Genomic DNA, 26236 nt, shown 5'->3' on the forward strand with positions numbered 1-26236 from the left:
TCTCACTGAAGAATGATTCTAGAGCTTAATGTTCAACAGTTTTAGTAGGGGGAGGTTTCCTAGCATGTAGTTTTACGTTGCTCTGACTGCAAATATCCTGCCTTGCTTTCTCCAGAGGCTCTCACCTATGGTCCCTGTCTCATTCTCCCCTTTACAGATAGAGACCTTAGCTGCTGCTAGGGAAAAGGGTGCAGCTAGGTCTCCATCACTGGTCAGTTGAGAGGGCCTCGGAAAGTTGGCGCTTCTATTCTGGGTTTCATTTCTATTACTATTTGCAGTTTTGTGGCTTCTAGGCAAGATAGAACAAATTGTTATTAGGTTAAGTAGCAACATCTGGAATTGGGTTTTCCATTCTGGAAGGACAAATTTGATGAGATTAAGAATGCATGGCTGAATATGAGAACTAGAAATATGAAGAGTCTAATTGAGAATCATAGCTAGGTATCATGGGGAAACTAGAATTCTGGATCAAGTTTACATCTCAATGACTAGTATTTGGATTTAGTATAGATAAGACTGCATTATTGAAACAATACTTTTCTCTAAAATCACCCTCATTTTTATTAGAAGTAACCAGGTTAAGAAAATAATTAACAGTTGGCTTGATTATTTGCATAAGTGCAGCAAGAAGAGCAATTGATTGCACAGGCTCTTTTAAATGTGCTTTGCTAGAACTTTTTGTAAGGAATTTCAGATTGAACTTTTAAAGGCCTCTTTGAGGCCAGAAAGCCCAGCCAGACTTGCCATCAGGTTTTGCCTGCAGTACCTGTAGATTTGCATGAATTCCTCTCTTCTCGAGGTCCCCAGGACATCCTGAGGTTCCTGCACCTGCCAGGAAGTGACTTTCCTTACTCACCTGGTAAGGCTGCTGGGAACTCTGTAAGCAAGGTACCAGGCCAGTTCTTCCAAGGGGCTTTATTGGTTTTATAAAGTCAACCTTAGTTCCTCAAAGCTGTTCATATCTGAGTTTATGCACATGTCTCTCAAGTATGACATTCCAGTCAAAGCCTTGGTAGTATAACCTGTGTTTTTAATTGGTCCTCTTACAAGGAGTGCAGGTTCTTATTGAACTCATGCAAATAAACATACTGCCATGAAATATAAAAATAGTCACTGAGAGTTTTTAAATTCTGGAGGGATCAGGTAGAGGGAAAGATAAAGTTTCAATTCTGCTTATAAAGATAGTCATTTATTAAACTGTTGTCAGCTTAAGAGAATAAGCTTAAAGCACTTTATCAGCAACATTTGAAACAAAAAGCCACAAAATCATCTTCCTTAGTCTACTTAATCTTATGTAACCAATGCCTGTTCTGCTGAAATTAGTTCTTTGCTAGTAGTTTAGGAGTAATAAAACAGTGAGTATAAATGACAAAAGACTTACAAATGACAATGGCTAAAGATCTGATGAGAGCTTATAAGACAGTTGACATAAGGAAATTTGGATATTTCTGTAACAAAACATTCAGTAACAAAGTTTAGCATCATTCCCTTTGACAGTGCTTTCTATGTAATTAAGCAGGTAATTATATATATCAGATAAATAAGCCAAATTAGCCATATACTTTCCCCAATGAGAAAAAAAATTCCTCTGACATGTTCCAGGGGCCCTCTGGAAAATATCAGAGTTAACTAGAGGTAAAAGTACCTTTTTGAATTTGATTTTGGGAAATTGTCATAAGAAAGTTTCTTTGGCACTGGCTTAAATAGGATTATAGGTTGCTATGAAATAATACTTATCCATTTAACCAGAATGACAAAATACCTCAAAGGCAAATAAAGAAGTTTACACAGTTGTTAGCGTAGTTTAGCTTTTAGTCCTTTTAATATTAAGATCTCATTTTCTTAAATACTCCGACAACTCATTGAGACGTTAAGCATGAGAAATTACTTTGATAAAACCATTAGAGAACCCTTTGCAATCTTTCAATATTAAGAGCAGACTAATAGTTAAGAAATCTTTGTCTTTTTAACTGAAAACAAAATTCTAATTTTGCTGTGTACTTGATACTGAGACTCATTTGCTTTAATTTTATATAGCATGACCACATTAAATTCTTCAAGCTTTCTACAACCTTCTTCTTACATTGAGTTCTCCCTCTAAATAAACAGCTGTACTTTAGAACAAAGTTACTTTCTTTTATCAAGACACATTCTTTAGCATGCAGAAATGTTTTCCTTATTACTTTAAGTAGTTTTAATTAGAGCTGAAAACCATTAGGTACCTTAATTTTTAGTGAACACTGAGAAGCAGGCTATTGTAAACTGTTACACTAGCATTCTTTGACAAATTTATGAACACATTTTATAATTTCTGTAACCATGAGCTTTACAGCACAATCTCTCACTAAGCACAAAAGTTTATCTTCAACTGAGCAAAACTTTAAGGTTTTAGGTTACCACAAAAATTCTCAGGCTATAGGTAGGTATACACACTGTAACACAATTATTAAGGTGTTTACTTGCCACACTTTTTAGTTCACTCACTCCTAACAACTATGCTAGATTACTTACAAAACCTTTACTGAATATTAGACAAAGTCAAGCCTCTAAGCATTTTATTCTTGAAAGATTTAGCAGATAACATCAACTTAAATGACTTTAGGTAAACTTAGGCAGCTGATATCCATAAGGACATGTCTGTTTCAATTCAACTCAAATTAGCATTAATGCTTAATATTTTCTATTAGAATTTTCTGAAAGTTTTAGAATGCCCAATTTTCACAAGCACCTGTCTTTAAATCATTTTCATTAATACCATCCAGAGGTAGAAAGATATTTTCATTTACACACTTAGACACACAAACATACAGACTGAAACATAATGATAAGGTTCCCTCTGGCAGCCATCCGACATTGAAAGCTGGCTACTCGCTAGAACAAAAAGTCTGCCACCAACCCTTCTGGACTTCCACACTGAGGTTGTTAGCTCTTCCCCTGATGTCTTTAACCTGTAAAAGAGTGGTTAGATTAAATGTTCCCTCCAGTGGCCAGCCAACGTTAAAGGACGGCCACTCAGAGGTGCAGAAAACACAAAATTTTCCTGACGTCCATGCTCAAATTGTGAGCTCTCTTCCTAACATCTGAAAAATGGTCTGCCATGAGAGACAAGGGAGTCATCTGCATCTGTTCCATTTCTTCTGTCAACAACAAGACTAAGACAAACATGACAAACAAACAGGTGCCTACAGAGAAGAATCTGCCGCGGCCGCGGAGGCAAAACTGAAAGTAAGTTGAGGGCCTGTCAGACTGCAGTGGCAGCGGACTTTTCTCACAGATGAGGACTTCATCCTCCCGAAGGGGACAAGGGACATCTCCCAAGACCCCCGGTCGATCACCCACCTGCGCATCCGCCTAAGTCAATGCCGACCCTGATAGAGATTGGAGCTCCTACAGGCTTATACAGGCTTGTTCGTGAACAAAAACAGTGAGACACAGATAGACAAAGACAGACAGATAACTGAGTGCACTCACCAGCCGGCACTGGGTCCTCTGGGTCAGGAGTCCTGGGAGTCTCTGGGATCCCGGACGAGCCCCTAAATGTTGTGCCCAGAGTAGAGAATCCCAGAAGACCACCAAGGAGCCAACACAGATGCAAAAGGAAAGAGCCTTTATTCAAGCTAGCTCGAGCTCAATCTCTCATCTGCACCAATGCAGCGGCAAGATGCCAGAGAAAGAGAGCGAGTTTCAAAAACACAAAGGTTTCATGGGGTTCTAGGGCGGTTGGTGGGGTGATGGTCGTGGCTCTGGTCAATTGGCAGGGTCTAAGGTGGTGGGTGGGCTCTTTGCTGACTGGAGAGGAAAGAGAGACCAAGCTCCAATTGGCTGAAATAGGATCCGGGTCCCGATTGGCTGAGGTAGGATCTGGTTCCCGATTGGCTGAAATAGAATCTGGGAGCTTGCCCTTTCAGTTCAAGGGATACTGTGGCCAGATCTCATTACAGTAGCGAACAGGATTGAGGTCTGGAGTGAGGTGGAGGGGCTTTAGATTATTGAGTAAGCACCCTAGTGGTGAATCTGTGGGAATGGAGGGGCCAGATCACATGGTGAGAATGAGACCATTCAGAAGTTACTGAGGCATCCCTGAGTGATTGAGAAGGTCGTGGAGAAGACCAGACACAGTTAGGGGGTCATCACCACCTCTGTGGGGTTGATGTGAAAACGCCAAGGAGGCTTGTTACCTGGTACCAGGAGTTTACGAGTAGATACATAGATTAAGGGAGACCGGGCCTCAGTAGGTGAGGATTCTCACCATGGGGAGGCAAAGAAGGGTTGACTATGGGGATCAACCGTGACTCTGAAAGTTGTGGTTGGGGGTTCCCCTGTCCCAGAGGAGCCCTTGGGGGTGCTGGACACTCAACGGTCACTTCCCAGGTTCCAAAGGGACATTTAAGCCGACCATGAAGGGGAGACTCACCAAATTGAAGGCTGGTGTTGGGTGAGAAGATGAGCAACTGGGGAAGTGGATGATGAGCCCATGGAGGAGTATCGGGCAGTGAGGGTTCCCAAAGCAGCCCAGGTTCCCGGAGGAAGAGCAAAGTCAATGAGAGAGCCTCATCCAAAGTCATGGCACCAATGGAAGGGTATCTCGCTGTAACCCTCCTTACCCAGAATGACTCAGGAGACACGGGCCCATGCAAGAGATTTTATTATCTGAAAGAGAGAGTGGCTGCCCCAGAGGGGGTGAGAGGGGGGAGAGAGAGAGGGAGCAGTGAGAGCAGAGAGGACAGAGAGAGAGAGAGAGAGGAAGCAAGGAGAGCAGGGGGACAGGGAGACAGAGACAAAGAGAGAAAGAGCAGCAGCATGGTGCAGAGCATTGTGCCTTCTGTAGCAGAGCATTGTGCCTTCTACTGTGGCAGATCTGCCCGGCCTGTTGCTTTGGGTGAGGGTTGGGATGTTTAGAGATAAGGCGGGGCAAACCCAGGCAAGCCCAGGCGTAATTCTCACTGGCTTCTGTGCTTGGGACCATGGGGTAAATGGAGGCTAAATTACTATATTCTTACACTCACCACATAAGAGAGTAAGTTAACTAGCAAAGTTTTGAATCTAGACAATTATTTACCATCATCAATTCAAGTGTAACTTGAGACACTCAAATTAATTATTTTCAACTCAAATTGTAGGATCTGAAGAATCAAAAGTTAGCATAAGTACAGCCATCTTAAAGGCTTAAATACCACCCCCTAACCTAGAAGGAGGAAAATTATTAGAATCTTGAAAAGCAAGTTAGTCAGCCAGTGTTAAATGTAGTGACCTTTAATTAGCTGACCTCAAATCAGTTAATCATACACACCAAGCTTATCTTGCTAGAACCACCCTAAACATTCCGAAGGTAATCTTATCTAACCAGACCCCAGGATGTGGCCCCAGCCAAAGATTTATGTGTCTATGAAAAAACACTGTATTGTGATTGTGGAAAATGTTGCCCCCTTTGAAAATGCTATAAAACCTTCTGGCTTTGTGTGCTCAGGGTCCTTGTTGAGACCCGCTGCGTCGGGCTAACTTGGACCCCAGCTAGCTGGTTCCTGAATAAATTCCTCTTGCTTATTGCATCAAGAGACGCCTTTCGTGAGTGATTTGGGGCGACGTCCTCCTCTGGGAGAATCCAACAAAATAAGGGACAATTAGGCCACTACAGTCATCTCCTCATCTGAGTCACTTGATTCATCTTTTAATTTCAATTCCCCTAAATCTTTGTCTACAGTTGTAACAGTTTACTTCTTGTTCTTTTTGGGAACTGCATCATTAGCACAAATTTTTCTCATTTTAATATTTGGCAATTTCTTCAGATCCAAATCCCATTCCCTAAAATTTTTCAGATTACATGCATTTACAATGTCTGGAATCTCAAGGCCATATCCTTCTTAGTGCTGTTGCTCACACTCCATTGCCTGCTTGATGACTGTCTCCCTGGAACAAACCACCTTCCTTGCCTGTCTTTGATGCTATTATGTAATTCAATCTGCTCCAGCTCACTGCTGAGTCAATTTAAATACCTTTCAATTAATTCATAAGCACCTTTCTTTGAATATCCTACTTTTGGGGGATCAAGATGATTTTGAAACCACTGAATTTTTCACCAATAAGGTTGAGACACAACGGCTTTTCACTCTTCAACTTATCCTTTTTTTTCTTGTTTGTGGGCCTCTCTTGTCATTTGAGCTGCTTTTCTACTCTACGGATAGATGATTTTTTTCCCCCTGTCCTACACTTTTTACCTTTAGTGCTTTAGGCATGGCGCTCTTCGTTGCCTCAAGGGACCTCCACACTCTCCATGCCTTTTATTTTTGAGACACTATCTCTGTCCCTGAGTTTAATTCAGTGTCTATATCCCTTCATTTGTGGCTTGGTTGCCTGACTGTGTGTCTCTGTTTCTGGGTGTTCCCACATATACCTTGATTCTGTGTCTTTGCATCCAGGCCTCTGTGGGTAGATTTCCTTGTCACTGTGTCTCTGCCTATTTGCTTATGTTCTGTGTGTCTGTTTCTATGTGTCTAGGTTTCTGTGTTCTATCTTGACCCTTCCAGACGTGTCCCTTTGTTTCTCTATGTCTAGACTGTAACAATATGACTGTATTTGTGAGTGCACAACCCCATGTCTACTTGTTCCAGTATCTCTGTCTCTGATATCCTGGGTCCCTGGTACTGTGTCACAATGTCTTCATACCTGGGCCTCCACCTTGTCTCTGTTATCTCTCCTGACCCCCTAGTCTCTTTGCTGGAATTTGTCACTGTTCAGGTATCTGTATCCTCATGTCTTTGTCACTGGATATGTGAATATATGTCTGTTCCTGACTCACTCTTAATATGTTTCTCTGCATGTGCTTGTGTCTTTGGGTTTTTGTCACCAAGTCTGTATCTGTGTCACACCTCCATTTCTGTATTCTTACAGGTCTCTGGTCCTGTGTCTCTGTTTTCCTCTCACCTCCTACCCCATGTCTGCAAGTCAGCATGTCTGTGTGTCTCTGTTTCTACCTCTCTGTCCTTGTGTCTTGGACTGCGATCTTGACCAGTGTCTCCCTGGTTATCTCTGTGTCACTGTGTGTCTCAATCCTTCTGTTCCTGTGCCTGGATCTTCTTCATGTATGTATGTCTATCTTTTAATTTGTATGTTGTTATGCTTCACTGTTTTCACATTAGTTATTGAGTGTCTGTTCCCAGGTGACCTTGTTTTTGTCTTCCTACTTCTTTCTTTGTGACAGGGACAGTAACTCAAAAGTGGATAAAGAAGCCCAGGTTTGTTTCTCTGATGCTATCACTCTGGCTCCCTATCCCCCTCTTTGTATGTCTAATGTCTCCCTATGTCTGTTATTTTTGGTTTGAGATCCCTGTGACTTGTGTTTACATATGTCTCAATTGTTGTATTTCTCTATTCATGTTTGTATCCTTGTTGCTGTGTTTCTGTGTATGATCCTCTGTCGTTGGTTGTGTAAATTTGAGTATGTGTAAATTTGTATCTACTGCTGTGTCATGGGATCCTTCTCTGTTCATTCAGTCATTCAGCAAATATTTACTAAGCATCTACTATGTGCTAGGCAAGGCAGGTACATAGATAATTCGGAAAAGGTCCTTGCCCTCAAAGAGTTCACAGTCTAAGTCAGGTATCCAGACAAGTAAATAGATGATTGCTAACAGTATGATAAGTGTGCGTGGATGGAATGGTAGTGGGCTATGGGAACATAGAAGGGAACTGAACTCAATTTAGTGGAGGGGCCCAGGGAAGGCCTCCTAGAGAGGGTGACAAATAAGTCTTGAAGAATGTGTAAGGGAGTCCCATGCAAAGGGAAAAGCACATGCAAAGGCCCAGTGGTGGGAGATAGAGCATGGTTTGTTAGGGGTACTCTGAGAGCCTTAAATATATCATGGGAGCCAGAGAAGGTTGGAGCAGGCTTTTCATTTAAAAAAAAATCACTTCTAAAGTTGCTGTGGAGTATAGATAGAAGAGAGTGGAGACTGGAGACAAGAAGGACTGTGAGGAGGCAGGAGTCCCCAGGCCTCTAGTTCCATGTTTCCACATGTCTGTGTTTGTGTGTCCTTGTATATGTGTCACTTAGTGTGTGTCCCTGTGTCTCCACATCCTGGATTTTTGATCGTTTTTCCTGGTTCATCCTATGCCCTGGTCTCTAAGTCTCCCAAATTCAGGACTCCTGGATCTGAGGTTCAGGAGCTATCACAGGACATAAACAAGACAGGGGTGGCCCAGCAGCTTCTGTACATGAGAGCGCTTCACCAGCCAGCAGGAAGCCCAGTGAGGCTGTAGTCTTGGGGAGTACTTCAGCAGCCTCTTGCCTAGAACCACAGCCATATCTGGGCCTTGGTGCCTCTGCAAGCTTGGTCCCTCAGGGCCTGTCACCAGTCGGATGTTGGTGTGCTGGAACTGCCCTAAGATAGAAAGATGCAGCAGCAGTCAAGGCAGTGGCTTGAGTCCTCAATGAGAGCTCTGATAAGATACTAAAGCAGGAAAAGTGGGAGGGGAAACAAAGGCCTGGAGGAGAGAAAAGAAAGGGTGTCGTAGGTAATGAAGCCAGATGGGACAGGAGTCAGGCTTGGAGGAGATGACGGGGCATATTGGAGGGAAGGAGAGGAGAGGAGTGAGGAGGCTCAGAGAAAGTAAAATTTCTATTTTGTCATCACTGCCCAAACTCTTTGGTGTGGCCTCAGCCTCAGGTTCTGCGAGTGTCTCCTGACCTACAGTCTGGTTTTCTGCAATTCCCCTTTACAGCAACCTCCAGCGATCTTTGCAGTACCAATATCTGATTGATTATAATCTTTCATAGTTCCCCATTGTCTTCAGGATAAAACAAATTCCTCATCCTGGTATTTTACTCTGACTACTCCAGCTCCATCTCCTCCAACCTCCATTCCTTTCCACTACATTTTTGCTCAGCATTCCAGACAGCATGGGTCTATCTCCTCCAAGAGATTTTCCTTGAGCTCCAAGGCTGGGAGAGGTGCCCAACGCTGGCTTCTTCCAGCTCCCTGGGCTGCTTTCTGTCTAACACTTAAAACTCCCTATGATCACTCTCCATGTTTGGGTCTTTCCACTCCCCAGACCAGAAGATCCCCAGGCACAGAGTTTGGTTCTGATTCCTCTGTGGTTTGGGAGTCAAGGTCCTGGGGGCTCACTGGCACTTCACCCTGGCAGGATCTCTCCTAGAACTGGTGCTCCCTGGCTTCTCTCAGCTTCAGAAGCACTTACCCAGCAGACCATGGGCCAAGGGGCTGAGGCCTGAACCATTGATTACATAGAACCCCAGGTCGGGTAGTTCCAGGGTGTGGGGTGCCTATAGTGGTGCCAGGGGACTAGGAACTCAAGGTGGGGCCCAAGGCACAGGTAAGGCGGGCTGTGGCAGCCACATGGACCTTCAGCTGGGGTTTCATCAGCAGGGCAGGCTGGTCCCAGGACAGGAACAAGGTACCCTCACCTTGCACAGATATGGAATTTTGGGTGATGGTGACAGTGTAGGCCTGGGATTTGTCTGTAGTAACTGTGATGATCTGGAAGTAGGTATGGGTCTGGTCCTTGTAGCCTGGCCTTGGTGGTGCTCCAATCAGCTGTCCTTGCACATGCAGCCCTGGAAGGAGGAGAGTGTGGGCTTGGAGCAAGGGCTTTCACATGGACATTTGCATGGTCACCCACAGTACAGACAAGGGGTGAGGTATCAGGACTTGAGGTCCAGATGAATTAGTGCAGATTTGTAGTTAGAGAGTGAATTCCTGAAGTAAGTGCTTCTATCACAGCCTGTCCAGAGACTCCTTCCTATGCAGTATGTGTGTGTGTGTATACTCAGCCCAAGGGGGCTGTTTGCCTGTATGTGTTTGCCTCTGCATTTGTAAATGTGTGTGTTTCATTATATTCATATGACTATCTTTGGGCATATCAATACATCTGTATATTTGGGGAAGGTGCTATGTTAGAATGTGTAATTTTTTTGGTTGTATGTTTATATGTGTTTCTGGATATGTTGGTGTTATATGTCTTTGTGAATAGTTTATGTTGTGTGTGTTTATCTGCTGTGTGTTGGTACATATCGACACGTACCTGGAGGCATCAGTGGACATGCGTGCATGTCATGGTGAGTATTTGTGTGCATCAATGTGTTTCATATGTCTAGAGTAGCAGAGTATGTGTGCCTGTATGTGTTGAATTCCTAAGGATTGGGATGAATCTGGTGGTATCAGTGCACATATATTTGAGTGTGTTGTGTATGTGTCATTGTGTATATGTGGGCATGTATTGTGAGTCACTGTGTATCTGGGTGCATATTTATATGTCACTGGGTGCTGATGTAGAGAGTGTTAAAACATGGGTACCTGGGCATGTATTTGTGAGTTTACTGTAATGTGCAGGTGTGTGTGTATGTGAATGTGTACCTGGCAGTATCTTAGTGTTAGAGTGTATTCATGTATCTGGGTGTGTACATATGTGTTAGTAAGGCACACTGCTATGTATTGGTATTATTCCACAAGTTTTTGATGGTGTTGACATGAATGTAACCGACTGTGGTGTCATATGGGGTGGAGTCTTTGGGGTTCTCACCTGCTTCTGGGTCATCTATGAGCTGTAGCAAGTCCCCTGGGCTCCCGTCCAGTGTGAAGAAAATCCTTTCTTCTGAGAGTGGGATGTGGATCACAAAGTGTGGTTCCCCATCCACTGCAAGGCAGGAGACACAACACTTAAGTTATGGCTCTAGAAGGAATGGGAGTGGAGAAGAAAGAAAAAGAGTAGAGATGAAGGTAGGAGTTCATGCTTATTTCCCCACAAAGAGAGAGCCCAATCCAGTTCCCAGAGCAGAAACTTCCCTTCATTCAAACAGGACAGTGAGGGTGGCTGGCTTACCTGAGGATGAGAAGGTGAAGATGCTTGGTAATATGCCTGCAAAGGAGAGGGAGACTGTGTTGGTAAGGGAGTGATCTAACACATTCCTAGGAACTCTGAGACTTCTGGCCTCTGAGTCACCTCTTCCCAGATGAGGGCCAAGTTCCTTTGCTCAGCATTTACGTCTTTTCTGAAATCTAGTCCTTGCCTAGTTCTCCAGTCTTCTCTTTATGCTGCAGCCCAACTGAACTGACTGTTCTTATGAGTGCTACCTTCTCTTGTTAGTGACCCTTTGCTTCTGTTTTTTTCTTACATCAAGAATATTTTTCCTTCCTTTAGTTACCAAGGTTCAATTTCTAGTTATCCTTTCAGGCCAACTGAAGTATTATTTTATCTTGCTTTCTGCTGTGGTGGGTAGAATTGTATGATGGCCTCCAAGATTCCCTGGTGTATATACCCTGTAAAATCCTCAGGACTGGGATATGATATCACTCCTATAAAAAGTTTATGTTGAAACAGAGATTAAAGATGGTGGCGTGAGAGGAGAGACAGAGGCTTCCTCCTAAAACTGGATACAATTAGAAAATTTAATTGGCGCAACTAATCCTGAGAGAGCAACAGGAAAGAGGACGGCATCAGACTGCACACACCTGGAGAAAAGAGAAGACCTCAGTGAACGGGGTAACGTACCAGAGCTGTGGCTCCATGGGATCCGAGCCCCTCCCCCACCCCAGATGACCAGTGGGAGGAAGACAAACGGAGCAGGGAGGGAGTGGAAGGCTTGGGTCCGCTGAATACCTAGCTCCGGAGATCTGCTCTGGGAGCACAAACCTACATTTCATGGTGCTTTCTTGAGACTCGCATAACTACTGGGTTGGCAAGTTAGTACAGGCAGAGTTCCTGCGGAGACTGGGATTCTGGCTGCTTGTGGAAAGCAGGGATCCATATCTGGCTGCTCTGGGACAAAAACTTATACCTGTGTAACCGGCCCACTAGCTCAGGCAGTGGAGACAGGCACAGCAGCTGGGAGGCAGGGAACAGCTCTTTCCTACCCCAAGTGCCGCTCCCCTGCAACCCCCGACATTGCTTCAGGGGCTCAGCAGCTCCAGTATAGAGCTTCTGAACACTAGAAGATGCCATATACAAACATGAAACGCCAAAGGAACCTTGTCCAGAGTAAAATTGTTAATATAACTCCCAAGAAAGATTTAAACGATATGGACCTTGTGACTCTTCCTGAAAGGGAGTTCAAAATAAAAATCATCAACATCCTAATGGAGGTACGGAAAGACATCCAAGAACTCAGGAATGAATTCAGGTCAGAGATCCAATCATTAAAGAACATGATGGAGGGTATTAAAACCAGGTTGGATATGGTGGAGGAGACAATAAATGAAATAGAAACTAGAGAAGAGGAATACAAAGAAGCTGAGGCACAGAGAGAAAAAAGGATCTCTAAAAATGAAAGAATATGGAGAGAACTGTGTGACCAATCCAAGCAGAACAATATTCGCATTATAGGGATACCAGAAGAAGAAGAGAGAGAGAAAGGGATAGAAAGTGTCTTTGAGGAGGTAGTTGCTGTAAACTTCCCCAGTATGGGGAAGGAAATAGTCTCTCAGGTCATGGAGATCCACAGATCCCCCTACACAAGGGGCCCAAGGAAGACAACACCAACACATATAGTAATTAAAATGGGAAAGAACAAGGATAAGGACAGACTGTTAAAAGCAGCCAGAGGCAGAAATAAGATCACGCACAAAGGGAAGCCCATCAGACTAACATCAGACTTCTCAGCAAAAACCTTACAGGCCAGAAGGGAGTGGCATGATGTACTTAATGCCATGAAGCAGAAGAGCCAGGAACTAAGATTACTTTATCTGGCAATATTATAATTTAAATTTGAAGGAGGGATTAAACAATTTCCAGATAAGCAAAAGGTGAGAGAGTTTACCTCCCACAAACCATCTCTGCAGTCTACTATGGAGGGACTGCTATAGATGGAAGTGTTCCTAGGGTTGGACAGCTGTCACCAGAGGGAGTAAACTCACAGTAGGGAGGGTGGAGCAGCTGATTGTGAGGCAAATGGAAAATTAAATTGACTAGCCCCAAAGCCAATCAAGGGATAGAGAAAAAGTACAGAATTAATACCTAATATATAAAGAATGAAGGAGGAAGAAAAAGGATGAGAAATAGAAAAGAAGCTTTAGAATGTGTTTGTAACAGCATGCTAAGTGAGTTAAGTTAGACTCTAAGATAGTAAGGAAAGTAACCTGGAACCTTTGGTAACCACGAATCTAAAGCCTGAAATGGCAAAAAGTACATGCCTATCGATAATCACCCTAAATGTAAATGGACTGAATGCACCAATCAAAGGACATAGAGTCAATGAATGGATAAAAAAACAAGACCCATCTATGTGCTGCTTACAAGAGACACACCTCAAACCCAAAAACATGCACAGACTAAAAGTCAAGGGATGGAAAAAGATATTTCATGCCAACAATAGGGAGAAAAAAGCAGGTGTTGCAGTACTAGTATCAGACAAAATAGACTTCAAAACAAGGAAAGAAACAAGAGATAAAGAAGGACATTACATAATGATAAAGGGCTCAGTCCAACAAGGGGATATAACCATTATAAATATATATGCATCCAACACAGGAGCACCAGCATATGTGAAACAAATACTAACAGAACTAAAGGAGGAAATAGAATGCAATGCATTCATTTTGGGAGACTTTAACACACCACTCACCCCAAAGGACAGATCCACCAGACAAAAATTAAGTAAGGACACAGAGGCACTGAACAACACACTAGTAGTGATGAACCTAATAGACATCTACAGAACTCTACATCCAAAAGCAACAGGATACACATTCTTCTCAAGTGCACATGGAACATTCTCCAGAATAGACCACATACTAGGCCACAAAAAGATCCTCAGTAAATTCAAAAAGATTGAAACCCTACCAACCAACTTTTCAGACCACAAAGGTATAAAACTAGAAATAAATTGTACCAAGAAAGCAAAAAGGCTCACAAACATATGGAGGCTTAACAACACACTTCTAAATAATCAATGGATCAACGACCAAATTAAAATGGAGATCCAGCAATATATGGAAACAAATGACAACAACAACATAAAGCCCCAACTTATGTGGGACGCAGCAAAAGCAGTCTTAAGAGGAAAGTATATAGCAATCCAGGCATATTTAAAGAAGGAAGAACAATCCCAAATGAATAGTCTAATGTCACAATTATCAAAATTGGAAAAAGAAAAACAAATGAGGCCTAAAGTCAGCAGAACGAGGGACATAATAAAGATCAGAGAAGAAATAAATAAAATTGAGAAGAGTAAAATAGAAAAAGTCAATGAAACCAAGAGCTGGTTCTTTGAGAAAATAAACAAAATAGATCACCCTATAGCCAGACTTATTAAGAGAAAAAGAGAATCAACACACATCAACAGAATCAGAAATGAGAAAGGAAACATCACGATGGACCCAACAGAAGTACAAAGAATTATTAGAGACTACTATGAAAACCTATATGCTAAGTAGCTGGAAAAGCTAGAAGAAATGGACAGCTTCCTAGAGAAATACAACCTTCCGAGACTGATCAAGGAAGAAGCACAAAAACTAAACAAACCAGTTACCAGCAAAGAAATTGAAGTGGTAATTAAAAAACTACCCAAGAAAAAAACACCTGGGCCAGGTGGATTTACCTCAGAATTTTATCAGACATACAGAGAAGATATAATACCCATTCTCCTTAAAGTTTTCCAAGAAATAGAAGAGGAGGGAATACTCCCAAACTCATTCTATGAAGCCAACATCACTCTAATACCAAAACCAGGTAAAGACCCCATCAAAGAAGAAAATTACAGACCAATATCCCTGGTGAACATGGATGCAAAAATACTCAATAAAATATTAGCAAACCGAATTCAAAAATATATCAAAAGGATCATATACCATGACCAAGTGGGATTTATTCTAGGGATGCAAGGATGGTACAACATTCAAAAATCCATCAACATCATCCACCACATCAACAAAAAGAAAGACAAAAACCACATGATCATCTCCATAGATGCTGAAAAAGCATTCGACAAAATTCAACATCCATTCATGATAAAAACTCTCAGCAAAATGGGCATAGAGGGCAAGTACCTCAACATAATAAAGGCCATATATGATAAACCCATAGCCAACATCATACTGAACAGCGAGAAGCTGAAAGGTTTTCCTCTGAGCTCGGCAACAAGACAGGGATGTCCACTCTCCCCACTGTTATTTAACATAGTACTGGAGGTCCTAGCCACAGCACTTAGACAAAACAAAGAAATACAAGGCATCCAGATTGGTAAAGAAGAAGTCAAACTGTCACTATTTGCATATGATATGATATTGTACATAAAAAACCCTAAAGACTCCAAGACTCCACACCAAAACTACTAGAACTAATATTGGAATACAGCAAAGTTGCAGGATACAAAATTAACACACAGAAATCTGTGGCTTTTCTATACACTAACAATAAGCCAATTGAAAGAGAAATCAGGAAAACAATTCCATTCACAATATCATCAAAAAGAATAAAATACCTAGGAATAAACCTAACCAAGGAAGTGAAAGACCTATACCCTGAAAACTATAAGACACTCTTAAGAGTAATTGAAGCGGACACCAACAAATGGAAACTCATCCCATGCTCTTGGCTAGGAAGAATTTATATCATCAAAATGGCCATCCTGCCCAAAGCAATATACAGATTTGATGCAATCCCTATCAAATTACCAACAACATTCTTCAACGAACTGGAACAAATACTTCAAAAATTCATATGGAAACACCAAAGACCCCGAATAGCCAAAGCAATCCTGAGAAAGAAGAATAAAGTGGCAGGGATCTCACTCCCCAACTTCAAGCTCTACTACAAAGCCGTAGTAATCAAGACAATTTGGTACTGTTACAAGAACAGAGCCACAGATCAGTGGAACAGATTAGAGACTCCAGACATTAACCCAAACATATATGGTCAATTAATATTCAATAAAGCAGCCATGGACATATAATGGGGAAATGACAGTCTCTTCAACAGATGGTGCTGGCAAAACTGGACAGCTACATGTAAGAGAATGAAACTGGACCACTGTCTAACCCCATACACAAAAGCAAATTCAAAATGGATCAAAGACCTGAATTTTAGTCATGAAACCATAAAACTCTTAGAAAAAAACATAGGCAAAAATCTCTTGGACATGAAAATTAGCGACTTCTTCATGAATATATCTCCCCGGGCAAGGAAAACAAAAGCAAAAATGAACAAGTGGGACTATATCAAGCTAAAAAGCTTCTGTACAGCAAAGGACACCATCAATAGAACAAAAAGATACCCTACAGTATGGGAGAATATTTTCGTAAATGACAGATCCGATAAAGGCTTGACATCCAAAATATATAAAGAGCTCATGCACCTCAACAAACAAAAAGCAAATAATCCAATTAAAAAATGGGCAGAGGAGATGAACAGGCAGTTCTCCAAAGAAGAAATTCAGATGGCCAACAGACACATGAAAAGATGCCCCACATGGCTAGTTATTAGAGAAATGCAAATTAAAACCATGATGAGATATCACCTCACACCAGTAAGGATGGCCACCATCCAAAAGACAAAGAACAACAAATGTTGGCTAGGTTGCGGAGAAAGGAGAACCCTCCTACACTGCTGGTGGGAATGTAAATTAGTTCAACCATTGTGGAAAGCAATATGGAGGTTCCTCAAAATGCTCAAAATAGACTTACCATTTGACCCAGGAATTCCACTTCTAGGAATTTACCCTAAGAATGCAGCACTCCAGTTTGAAAAAGACAGATGCACCCCTATGTTTATCACAGCACTATTTACAATAGCCAAGAAATGGAAGCAACCTAAGTGTCCATCAGTAGATGAATGGATAAAGAAGATGTGGTACATATACACAATGGAATATTATTCAGCCATAAGAAGAAAACAAATCCTACCATTTGCAACAACATGGATGGAGCTAGAGGGGATTATGCTCAGTGAAATAAGCCAAGCGGAGAAAAACAGATACCAAATGATTTCACTCATCTGTGGAGTTTAAGAACAAAAGAAAAACTGAAGGAACAAAACAGCAGCAGAATCACAGAACCCAAGAATGGACTAACAGTTACCAAAGGGAAAGAGACTGGGGAGAATGGGAGGGTAGGGAGGGATAAGGGAGGGGAATAAGAAAGGGGGTATAATGATTAGCATGTATAATGTGGGGGGTGCGGGAAAGGGGATGGCTTTGCAACACAGAGAAGACAAGTAGTGATTTTACAACATCTTACTATGCTGATGGATAGTGACTGTAATTGGGTTTGTGGGGGGGACTTGGGGTAGGGGAGAGCCTAGTAAACATAATGTTCTTCATGTAATTGTAGATTAATGATAACAAAATTTTAAAAAATGAAAAAAAACGTTTATGTTGTGCAGTTGACCTTAAAATAGAAAGATTGGATTATTCAGGTGGGCCTGACCTAATCACATGAGCCCTTTAAATATGGGTCTAGAGTTCAGAGACAGAGAAGTTAGAGAGATTTGAAGTATGAGAAGGATTTGACCTGAAGGAGATTCTCCATGGCTGTCTCTGAAGATGGAAGGAGTGATGTGACAAGGAATGCAGGAAACCTCTAGGACTTAAAAGCAGCTCAGGTGGCCTCTAGACTAAGCTGAAAGTGAATGCAAACCAACAGCCAGCAGTGAAACAGAGATCTCAGTCCTACAAATGCCCAGAACTGAATTCTGCCAACAATGTGGATGAGCATGGAAAAGGACAAGAACTTGGTCTTACAAATACCTTGATTTTAATCTTTTGAAACCCTAAGTAGATAATCTAACTAAACCCTGCCTAGACTTCTGACCTATAGAACTGTGAGATAATTAATGGGTGTTGTTTTAATCTACTAAATTTGTGATAATTTGTTAAGTAACAATGGTAAGCTCATGCACTGCCCCTCCTCTGTGTTCACACATGTCTATGCGAATTCTAATTGAATGGAAGTGAAAGCTTAGGGATCTTTGTTAGGGGAGCTCCTTATTTACCTTTTGCTAGCCACGCAGAACTTCCCTGAGATTGCATGTGGCCTCCAGGTCCTTGTAGGATCTCTTCAGAATTGCCATCCCAATGTGGATTTCCTGCCAAGCAAAAAAGAAGTAAGAGTAATCCTTTACATTCCCAGGGCAAAGATGCCTTGGGCCTACCCAAGGGTTCACCTTTCTTCTGACCAAGAGAGCCCTCATTGACTTCCCTATCTGACTTGCACATTGCCAAGACTTGGACCTTCTGCTCTCCATAGCAGCTTAGTCTTACAAGCTCAGTTATGTTCAAAATTCTTCCTCATAGCATTTATGCAAATATTTATTTGTTCATTCATTCATTCATTCATTCAGGCACTGTTTAAGCATCAGGGTATTATGGTAAAAAAGGCAGGATTTCTGCCTAGTGAAGCTCATATTTTAGAAGGAAAGGAAGGCATGAATGAAATCATAATTACCAATTGTGATAAATGCTGTAAGAAAAAAATAATAGAGTGATTGAGGGAATTATAGATACAAGATGTAGTCTAGGGTGGTGGCGGTAGGAGGGTGGGAAGGACATTTGAGCTAAGATCTAAGGCATAACTTGAAGTGTGTGTGGCAATGGAATAAATGAGGGTGATAGGAAGGAAGCAAGGCAAGTCAGAGCAATTTTCAAGAAGAAGGAACAGCTTGAAAGAGGTCCCTTAGTGGAGTTGGGGGTAGGGGCAGGGCCCATTGGAGTAACAGAGAGAAGGCCAGTGAGGCTGGAGTTCAGAGGATAAGTGGGAGAAGGTGAGGCCAGAGTGGTATGGGATAGAGGTATGGGATAGAGGGCAGATTACGCATAAAGAGGAATTTGGATTTCATTCTAGGTGTGATGGGAAGCCCTTGAAAGGGGTTAAGTAGGGCAGGTATATGAAATGATCTGTTTTAAGCCATCCCTTTGGCTGCTTGGGGAGAATGGCAAAGAGAATCTCTCAAGAGATGAAGCAAGGAGACCAGTGAGGAGGCTGGGACAGTTTTCCAGGGCAGATATAATGGTAGTATTCCCTGGGACCATGACGATTGGGATGGTTAGAAATGGGTATATTTGGCAAATATATTAGAGGTAACATTGTCTGGAATTGAAGATGGATGGGATAATAGGAGAGGTGTGGTGAGGGAGAGGGGCATATTGAAGATATCATGCCCAAATTTGTATCCCTGTGACTTACTCAACTGCCAACTGCCCTAATCTTGCCCTTTACGGTTACCCAGAAAATGCCACTCCTCTCTGGAAGACAAAATAATGGAGTGGTGAAGGATATTCACTCTGGGACCAGATTATGTTGGTTCAAGTCTCTTACTAGCTGTGTGACATGGAACCAGTTACTTTACCTCTCTGTGCTTCAGTTTATCCATGTGTAGAATGCAGATATTAACAGTTTCTTGTTACAAGCATAATATATAGAGCAGCATATAGAGAGGTTTCAAAAATGTTAACTGTTATTTCACAGTCTTTGGGAAATTTAAAGATAATTATCTTCCCCAATTTAAAAAAAAATGATTTTTAGAAGTTTCCAAAATTTTTGTATCCTTCTTATTAAGCAGGGCTGTTCACAGAGTACAGAAGACTCAATCAGACCTGCTTTGTCTAGTGATGTTACCATTTTATAATCCTATATTCCTCCCCTGCATGAGCTATTCTCTTGTTCAATAAATGTCAATGCCACAGCTTGACCAGTTTGTTTCTGTTGAGCCTTCCCACTCTTAACCTACCTCCTCAACAAGGGCCTCTAATTCTGTGCCTCTGTACAGAGGCCCAGAGAAGTTAAGGGGCTGGTTCAAAGTCTGAAAGTGACCAAGCAGTTATACCACCACTAGATTCTATGCAAGCCTAGTACACTCCCAGTTTCTGGTGCTATCTAATCATACCTCCTCTTCATGGCTTGACCTCTTGCCATGACACTCACCATCTTCATCAGGAGTGAGGAAGGTATAGAAAGCTGGTGGGTTCAAGGACTCCATGAACTTGGACTCCACGATTGACTCAGATAGCAGCTGTAGCTCCTCTGGGAGAAGGAGAAGGTTGATCACCTCAGGGAGGGTGTTAGAAGGCAGCAAGACTGACAGGTTTGGGGAGCTACCTTCTGGCATAGGCCTGGATCTGCTTGGTAGACCCATTTGCCTGGTGATTTGGGGCCCTGGCAGCAGGTCATGCTGATGCCAGAGCCTTCCAGGGGGCAGCAGAGAGCACAGGTTGTGGTGAAAGGGAGTAGGGAGGGGTTCTCCAAGGATAGAAGTGATCATGGCACTGCTGGGCTTGTGGGACTTGAGATTATGCTTGGGAATGTGCTTAGGTTCTGAGAAAGTAGAGTCCTGAGCCTGGCAGTTTGGGTGGGTAATGGGGTTTTTGGTTTATTGGGGATTGGGGTCTTAGTTTTGCAAAGTGATAAGCTTGGGGGAAGTTTGGTGAGGAAGGTCACTAGGTTTAAGAAGTGATGGTATTTTAGGGGTTTCGGGTAAGAGGATCTCAGGTTTAGGGTATGGTAGGTTGTTTGGGGTCTGGGGAGCAGGAACCTTTGGTCTTGTATATGGTGTGTTTGGGGTATCTGAAGTGTAGAGACTTCAGGCCTGAGCTGCAGTAGACTTTAAGGTGACTGTGATGTGAGTACACCAGGTTGAGGGAGAGATGAGGCATACAGTTTAGGTTGTGATGGAGCACCAGGTTTGAAATGCAGTGGAGTAACTTGTTTCATAGGGCCAGTTTTGCGCTGTGCTGGGGTGCCAGGATTCAGAGGTGGGAATTGTGTCTTGGAATTCATAGGTAATAGGGTACCAGGTTTCTGGCATGATGGCATCCTGGGCTTCAGAAACAATAGGTCACCAGAACTTGAGGGCATCAGGGCAGCAGATTTTTTCCTGAGAGTTGGCTGAGCCAAGGTGCCAGAATCCTGTTGTCCTGGAATTTGGGGCCTTGGCTGTGCTGGGGTGGATAGAGTACTAGGGCTCTGATTCAGTGGCTCTAACTCCTTGGAACTGGGTATCATTTTTGTAGAGGAAGGAATAGTTGAGGGTAAGTAGAACTTTGCCTTTACAAGCTTTGATTTGAGAGGCATCTTGAGCACCAAGGCTGGCCGGGCTGTGCTTGCCCCTAGGAGATGCCTGTTGCTGAATGAGGGTATGATGGTATCCGGTCCAGCTATCATGGAAGTCTGTCTCCTGGCATCCTCATTGGCCTCCTTGGACTGCACCATGACCAATGAAGTCAGAGGTGTGACAAAGTTGTATTCAGGAGACAAATTGAGGACTTTGGCAGCCAGCAGGTGGCAAGTGGTGCTGTCACAGGCTTGGAAGCATGCCTCCAGCAGCTCTCCAATGGTGATATAGGCCCAGAGGCAGTGAATGAAGTGGATTACAATGGGGGCTGCCTCCCCTGGGCAACCAATGCTCTTTTGGCTATTGTTGCTGGCTACCTCACTGTGGCAGGCCACGAGAAGCTGACCCTTTGGGCCATGGGCTGCCAGATGGATGCCCAGTTCCTGCTTGCCTGGCTGCACCTGGCCTGCCACCACCAGCTATAAGCCAACAAAGTAGATGGGGAAAAAGGTCCAAGGGAAGGCCCCAACCAAGCCCCCCAAGTAGTCCAGATGCACATCTGCCAGCAGAGGCATGGACATTTCCTCATAGATGCCCTCCAGCTGTAGGGCTGCATCAGTGTCCTCATATATGTGCCAGACTGCTCCTCAGTTCTCCAGGGACAGGCGACGCAGCAGTGAGAAGTCAGTGTCATCTCCAAAGGCCAAGCTGAAAAGCAAAGCCCAGCACCTGAAAGACACTGGAGAGGATCACACTGGGGAGTATCACTTCTGCTGTGGGCTCCCCATCTGTCAGGAAGATGATGAGAGGGATCCTCCCCACATTGGGGCTACTTCCTGGCTCCTGGTTCCTATGGTTCAGCACTGAAGCAGCTGCCAGCAGAGCTGTGTTGATGTCAGTCCCTAATTGGGGAGCAGACTGTGATACCATCTTTTCTGGTTACTTCTACCGCTGTTGCAGATACGCTGGGCACCTCAACAACCTCCTAAGCTCAGTCATAGGACCTCATTTGTGCTAAGATTGCTTCCATTGCTTATCCTTCCCAACTCCCTCATCCCCACACAAGCTCCCTGATATCTGATAGTGGGGCCTGCATGTCCTTGGCTTTTATCATTCCCTGTTTCAGACTGTGCTTTGCCTGTTTCCAGTGGGGATGTCCCATTGTCTACTCAGATTGGCAGCTCCCCAATGATAGCACCCCCATCTCCATGCTACAGAGGAAGAAAGAGCTGAGTTGACAGGAGGTAGTGGGTGGGGGAGACTTCAGTAACTGTGAGAGAGGATTGCTCAAAAGCCAATGCTTGGAAATAAATATCTAGATTATTGTAATAAATAAAAGTTTAGCAAATTCTTCTGAGTGTGTACTTTAAAGAGGAGGAAACTCAAGCCCAAAGAGGAATGTACCCTAAAATATATGGAGATTCAGCCATGCTTTTTGCACTAACAATAGGAACACAGAAGAATGAAGGGACATATTTGTGTAAAATATAATAGTGATATTTCAGGCATTGTGAGAGGTGAGGTGAATGGGAGAATGAAACGAGCATTTCAAGAATTTCCCGTGTCACCATAGCCTACCCATTTGGGTTGGTAGGTCTAACACTCACCACCATCAACTTCCATGTGGCCCTGGTAGTCCTTGGCACTGTGGACATTCTGGATGGTGGCCTGGATGGAGCCTTCAGCTTTCCAGACACTAACTGTGTCACAAAAGGAGATGATGTTGAAGTAGTCATTGGCCTGTTGGTCACCAAGGATCACATTCATGGCCTTCTTTGTCTGTGGGAAATGAATGAAATGAAGGAGATGGACCAAGACTTGGGGTTTTGCACAAGACTAAAAGTTTTTTCTGCAAAAAGCACTAAGGTTTAAGTGTTGTATGGTTTTAAGACTTTTGGAGTCTAGCACTCTGTAACTAGGATTCTCAGGTCAAAATGTTCAATAGACTCTATGGCCCAAAGCCTAGAACTGCACTGCCCAATGGATGCTAGCCACATGTAGATATTTAAATACAAATGTAAGTTAGTTAACATTAAAGAAAAACATTTTCTAATTCTGTATCTTTACTTGCAGTACCCACATTTCAAGTGTTCAATAACCACATGTGGCCAGTGGCTACTGTATTGGACACTTCAGAATTTTAGAACATTTCTATCATCAAGAAACTTGGACAGTGGTATTCCAGAAGTTCTATGTTCTATGCTTTCAAAATGCTGGGATCCATATGTTCTAAGGTTCCTGGACCTCATGACTCAGGATTCAGTGATTCCAAGACTTTAAGGCTTAAGAGCTTTATGATTCCAAGTCTTTACAGCTGCTTTTCAATTACTTTGCATGCTTTGGTTCTGTTCTATCTAATCTGTTTTTCTATATCACTCTCCATTTCTTCAATTCTGGTCTTCTTGCCAGTCTCCAGATAACCCAGAGTCCATTTTGTCTCCAAAACTTTGCTCTTGTTGTGCCCTTTAGACAACAGATCTTCCCACTTCACCTTTACTTATCCATATCTTCACAGTTCCTTTAGCTGCTCCTTCTCTGTGCAGCTCTTCCCAGATTGTCTACTCTGACCCCATGACTTTGCACCCAGACATTCTCAGTCCCAGATTGTTCACTGACTATCTTATGTGGAATATTTTCATTCCTCATACAGATATTGAGCCCTTTGAGAACAGGGCTCAAAATGCTTCTTTCTCTTGCCTCCCTTCTCCATGACAATACTTAGCATAGGCCTAGGCACATAGGAGGTTCAGAGAATAGGGTATGTAGGTTCTAGGATTGCATACCATTTATAGGATGTTTGCTATGCTCCAGGCACTGTGCCAAATACTTCAGATACATCAGCTCATTTAATCCTCACAGCAACACAATGAAGTAGGTACTAATATCCCTATTTTACAGGTAATTACACTGAAGCTCAGAGAGCTGAGTGACTTACTCAAGGTCACACAGCTAATCATTGATGACCAGGGACTGAAATTCATATTTTGGAGATGTTAAACCCAGTGATTTTAAGTGCAATACTATTCCTTCAACCCTTTATATCAGTATGGATTCCAAAGACCACAAGGACCCTTGTGGCCCACCTTTCTCTACATCTTAAACTGACAGAAGATGTCTTGAATGCTTCTATAAGCATATCAGAGCCTTTCCTGCTATAGGATGAACTCAGGGGATAGGTCACACATTCTGGGATAGGAAGCTGAGCATCATGTTCTTGTTTCCTTTGACAGAGCTGAGATATAGAGGATGGCCTTTCCTGAGAACCTCCTGTTAACTAGGACATATTATGTTTTTAGAAGTATATTGTTTAATCTCCTATCATTTTGAGGTTTTCCACCTATCTTTCTGCTATTGATTTCTGGTTTAATTCTATTTGGTCTGAGAGCATATTTTGTACTATTTATATTCTTTTAAATTTGTTAAGGTATGTTTTATGGTCCACAATGTAGTCTATCTTGGCAAATGTCCTAGGTGAGCTTGAGAAAGTGTATTGTGCTGTTGTGGGATGAAGTATTATGTACATATCAATTAGATACAATTGATTGATGGTGCTGTTCAGTTCAACTATGTCCTTACTAATTTTCTGCTTGCTGATCTGTCTATTTCTTACAGAGAGGAGTTGAAGTCTTTAGCTACAATAGTGGATTTTTCTCTTTCTCCTTGCAGTTCTATCAGTTTTTGACTCATTTATTTTGGTACTGTATTGTTCTATACATACACATTAAGGATTCTTATGAATTATTTGAGGATCAACCCTTTTACTATTGTATGATGCACCTTTTTATCCCTGATAATTTACTTGCTCTAAAGTCTACTTTGTCTGAAGTTAATATAGTTGCTCCAGCTTTCTTTTGAGTAGTGTTAGCATCGTATATCTTTTTCTCCATCCCATTACTTTAAATCTATCTGTGTCTCTATATTTAAAATGGGTTTCTACAGGAATGGGTTGTTTTAATTTGTCTGACTTCTCTCAGACTGTTCAAGTTCAGCTGGACAATATCCACCATATCATAGATAAGTTTTCACAAATGCCTAGGGTGCCTAACTGGTTTTCTTGGTTTCACTGGAGATGGCTGGTAATTATAGGTCTGCTCTGGTTATGTAACTGTATTCTTATTATGTTAATGTGTGTACACAATTTAATTAGTAGTTTAAAACCTATACATGCTTAAGTTACTCTACAAGAAGATATGTCAAAGAAATAATCAATCTTCCCATGTTATCTTCCGTCTGCTACTCCTATAGCTTTTCTTCTTCCTTCCTAATTACAACCCTTAAATAGAATTCGTGCCTCATATCGAATTTACCAAGTATCATAATTCTTCCAAGTGGTAAAGATACCTCAAGACAAATACTGGGCATAAAAGCCACAGGGCACAAATCTGCAAAGAAGTAAAAAGCTAACCTTTTCAACAATATTGCCTCTCTCTCGCTTACCAACTTTACATTTCCCTGTATGGCCCCGGAAGATGACTGGTTAGCCAGAGACGAGTAAGATTCCTCAAGGGAGGAACAACCTAAGACAGGCACAGTTGCAGGGGGGCCATCAGGTGAGAAATTGGGGATCAACAGAGGTGAGGCTTAGAACCTCACCCCCCCCTGTTTTGAGAGAAATCTTCTGCATTTGTGGATGTTTTATTGCCCTTGTCTAGCCTGGATTAACGCTTAGTCTACAGGCACACACCTGATCATCTAAATTTGCTCTCTTACAGCACTAAACTATGTTTTCTACCTTTATCTTGCATCTACCTACCACTTCAGCATTTTATTAAAAATAATAATAATAATAATAAGGGAGAAATGTGGGATTCACATATAAATCAAGTATAAAAATCAAACGAATATTCATATTTGATCTGATTGTTTATAGTTCATAATGTGTGATCAAAACTGAAAGTTTCTGTGATGACTGCCCTTGTACTGTTCACCATGTAAGAACTTATTCACTATGTAAGAACTTGTTCACCATGTAAGAACTTGTTCGTTATGCTTCAGAAGATTGGAGACTGACGAGAATTAGGCTTGGGGTGGATTAATGATTGTACATTGAGCATTGAGTCCCCTATACAGAATTTTATTGTTGTTAACAACCATTTGATCAATAAATATGAGAGATGCCCTCTCAAAAAAAAAATGGGTTTCTTGTAGATAACATATAGTTAGGTCTTGTTTTTTTGTTTTCTTTTGCTTTGTTTTGTTTTGAATCAACACTGAGAGTCTCTGTCTTTTAACTGGTATATTTAAG

General features: G+C 42.3%; 1 protein-coding gene and 1 pseudogene across 1 annotated transcript in view; both read right to left on the reverse strand.

Moving 5' to 3' along the window:
* Positions 1-5139: 5139 nt before the first annotated feature.
* On the reverse strand, positions 5140-6233 carry LOC108383364 (translation machinery-associated protein 16 pseudogene; annotated as a pseudogene).
* Positions 5716-26236, reverse strand: part of ITIH6 (inter-alpha-trypsin inhibitor heavy chain family member 6) — a 36744-nt gene continuing 16223 nt past the window's right edge. The window contains 13 exon segments of the mRNA XM_037010323.2: positions 5716-8378; positions 9196-9273; positions 9276-9326; positions 9329-9571; positions 10537-10650; positions 10837-10872; positions 17938-18030; positions 19866-20216; positions 20219-20354; positions 20356-20495; positions 20498-21708; positions 21710-21893; positions 22593-22770. Coding sequence (XP_036866218.1) covers positions 8167-8378; positions 9196-9273; positions 9276-9326; positions 9329-9571; positions 10537-10650; positions 10837-10872; positions 17938-18030; positions 19866-20216; positions 20219-20354; positions 20356-20495; positions 20498-21708; positions 21710-21893; positions 22593-22770 — 3027 coding nt within the window. The 3' untranslated portion in view covers positions 5716-8166.

Source organism: Manis javanica, chromosome X (genome assembly GCF_040802235.1).
Source record: "Manis javanica isolate MJ-LG chromosome X, MJ_LKY, whole genome shotgun sequence".
Taxonomy (NCBI): domain Eukaryota; kingdom Metazoa; phylum Chordata; class Mammalia; order Pholidota; family Manidae; genus Manis; species Manis javanica.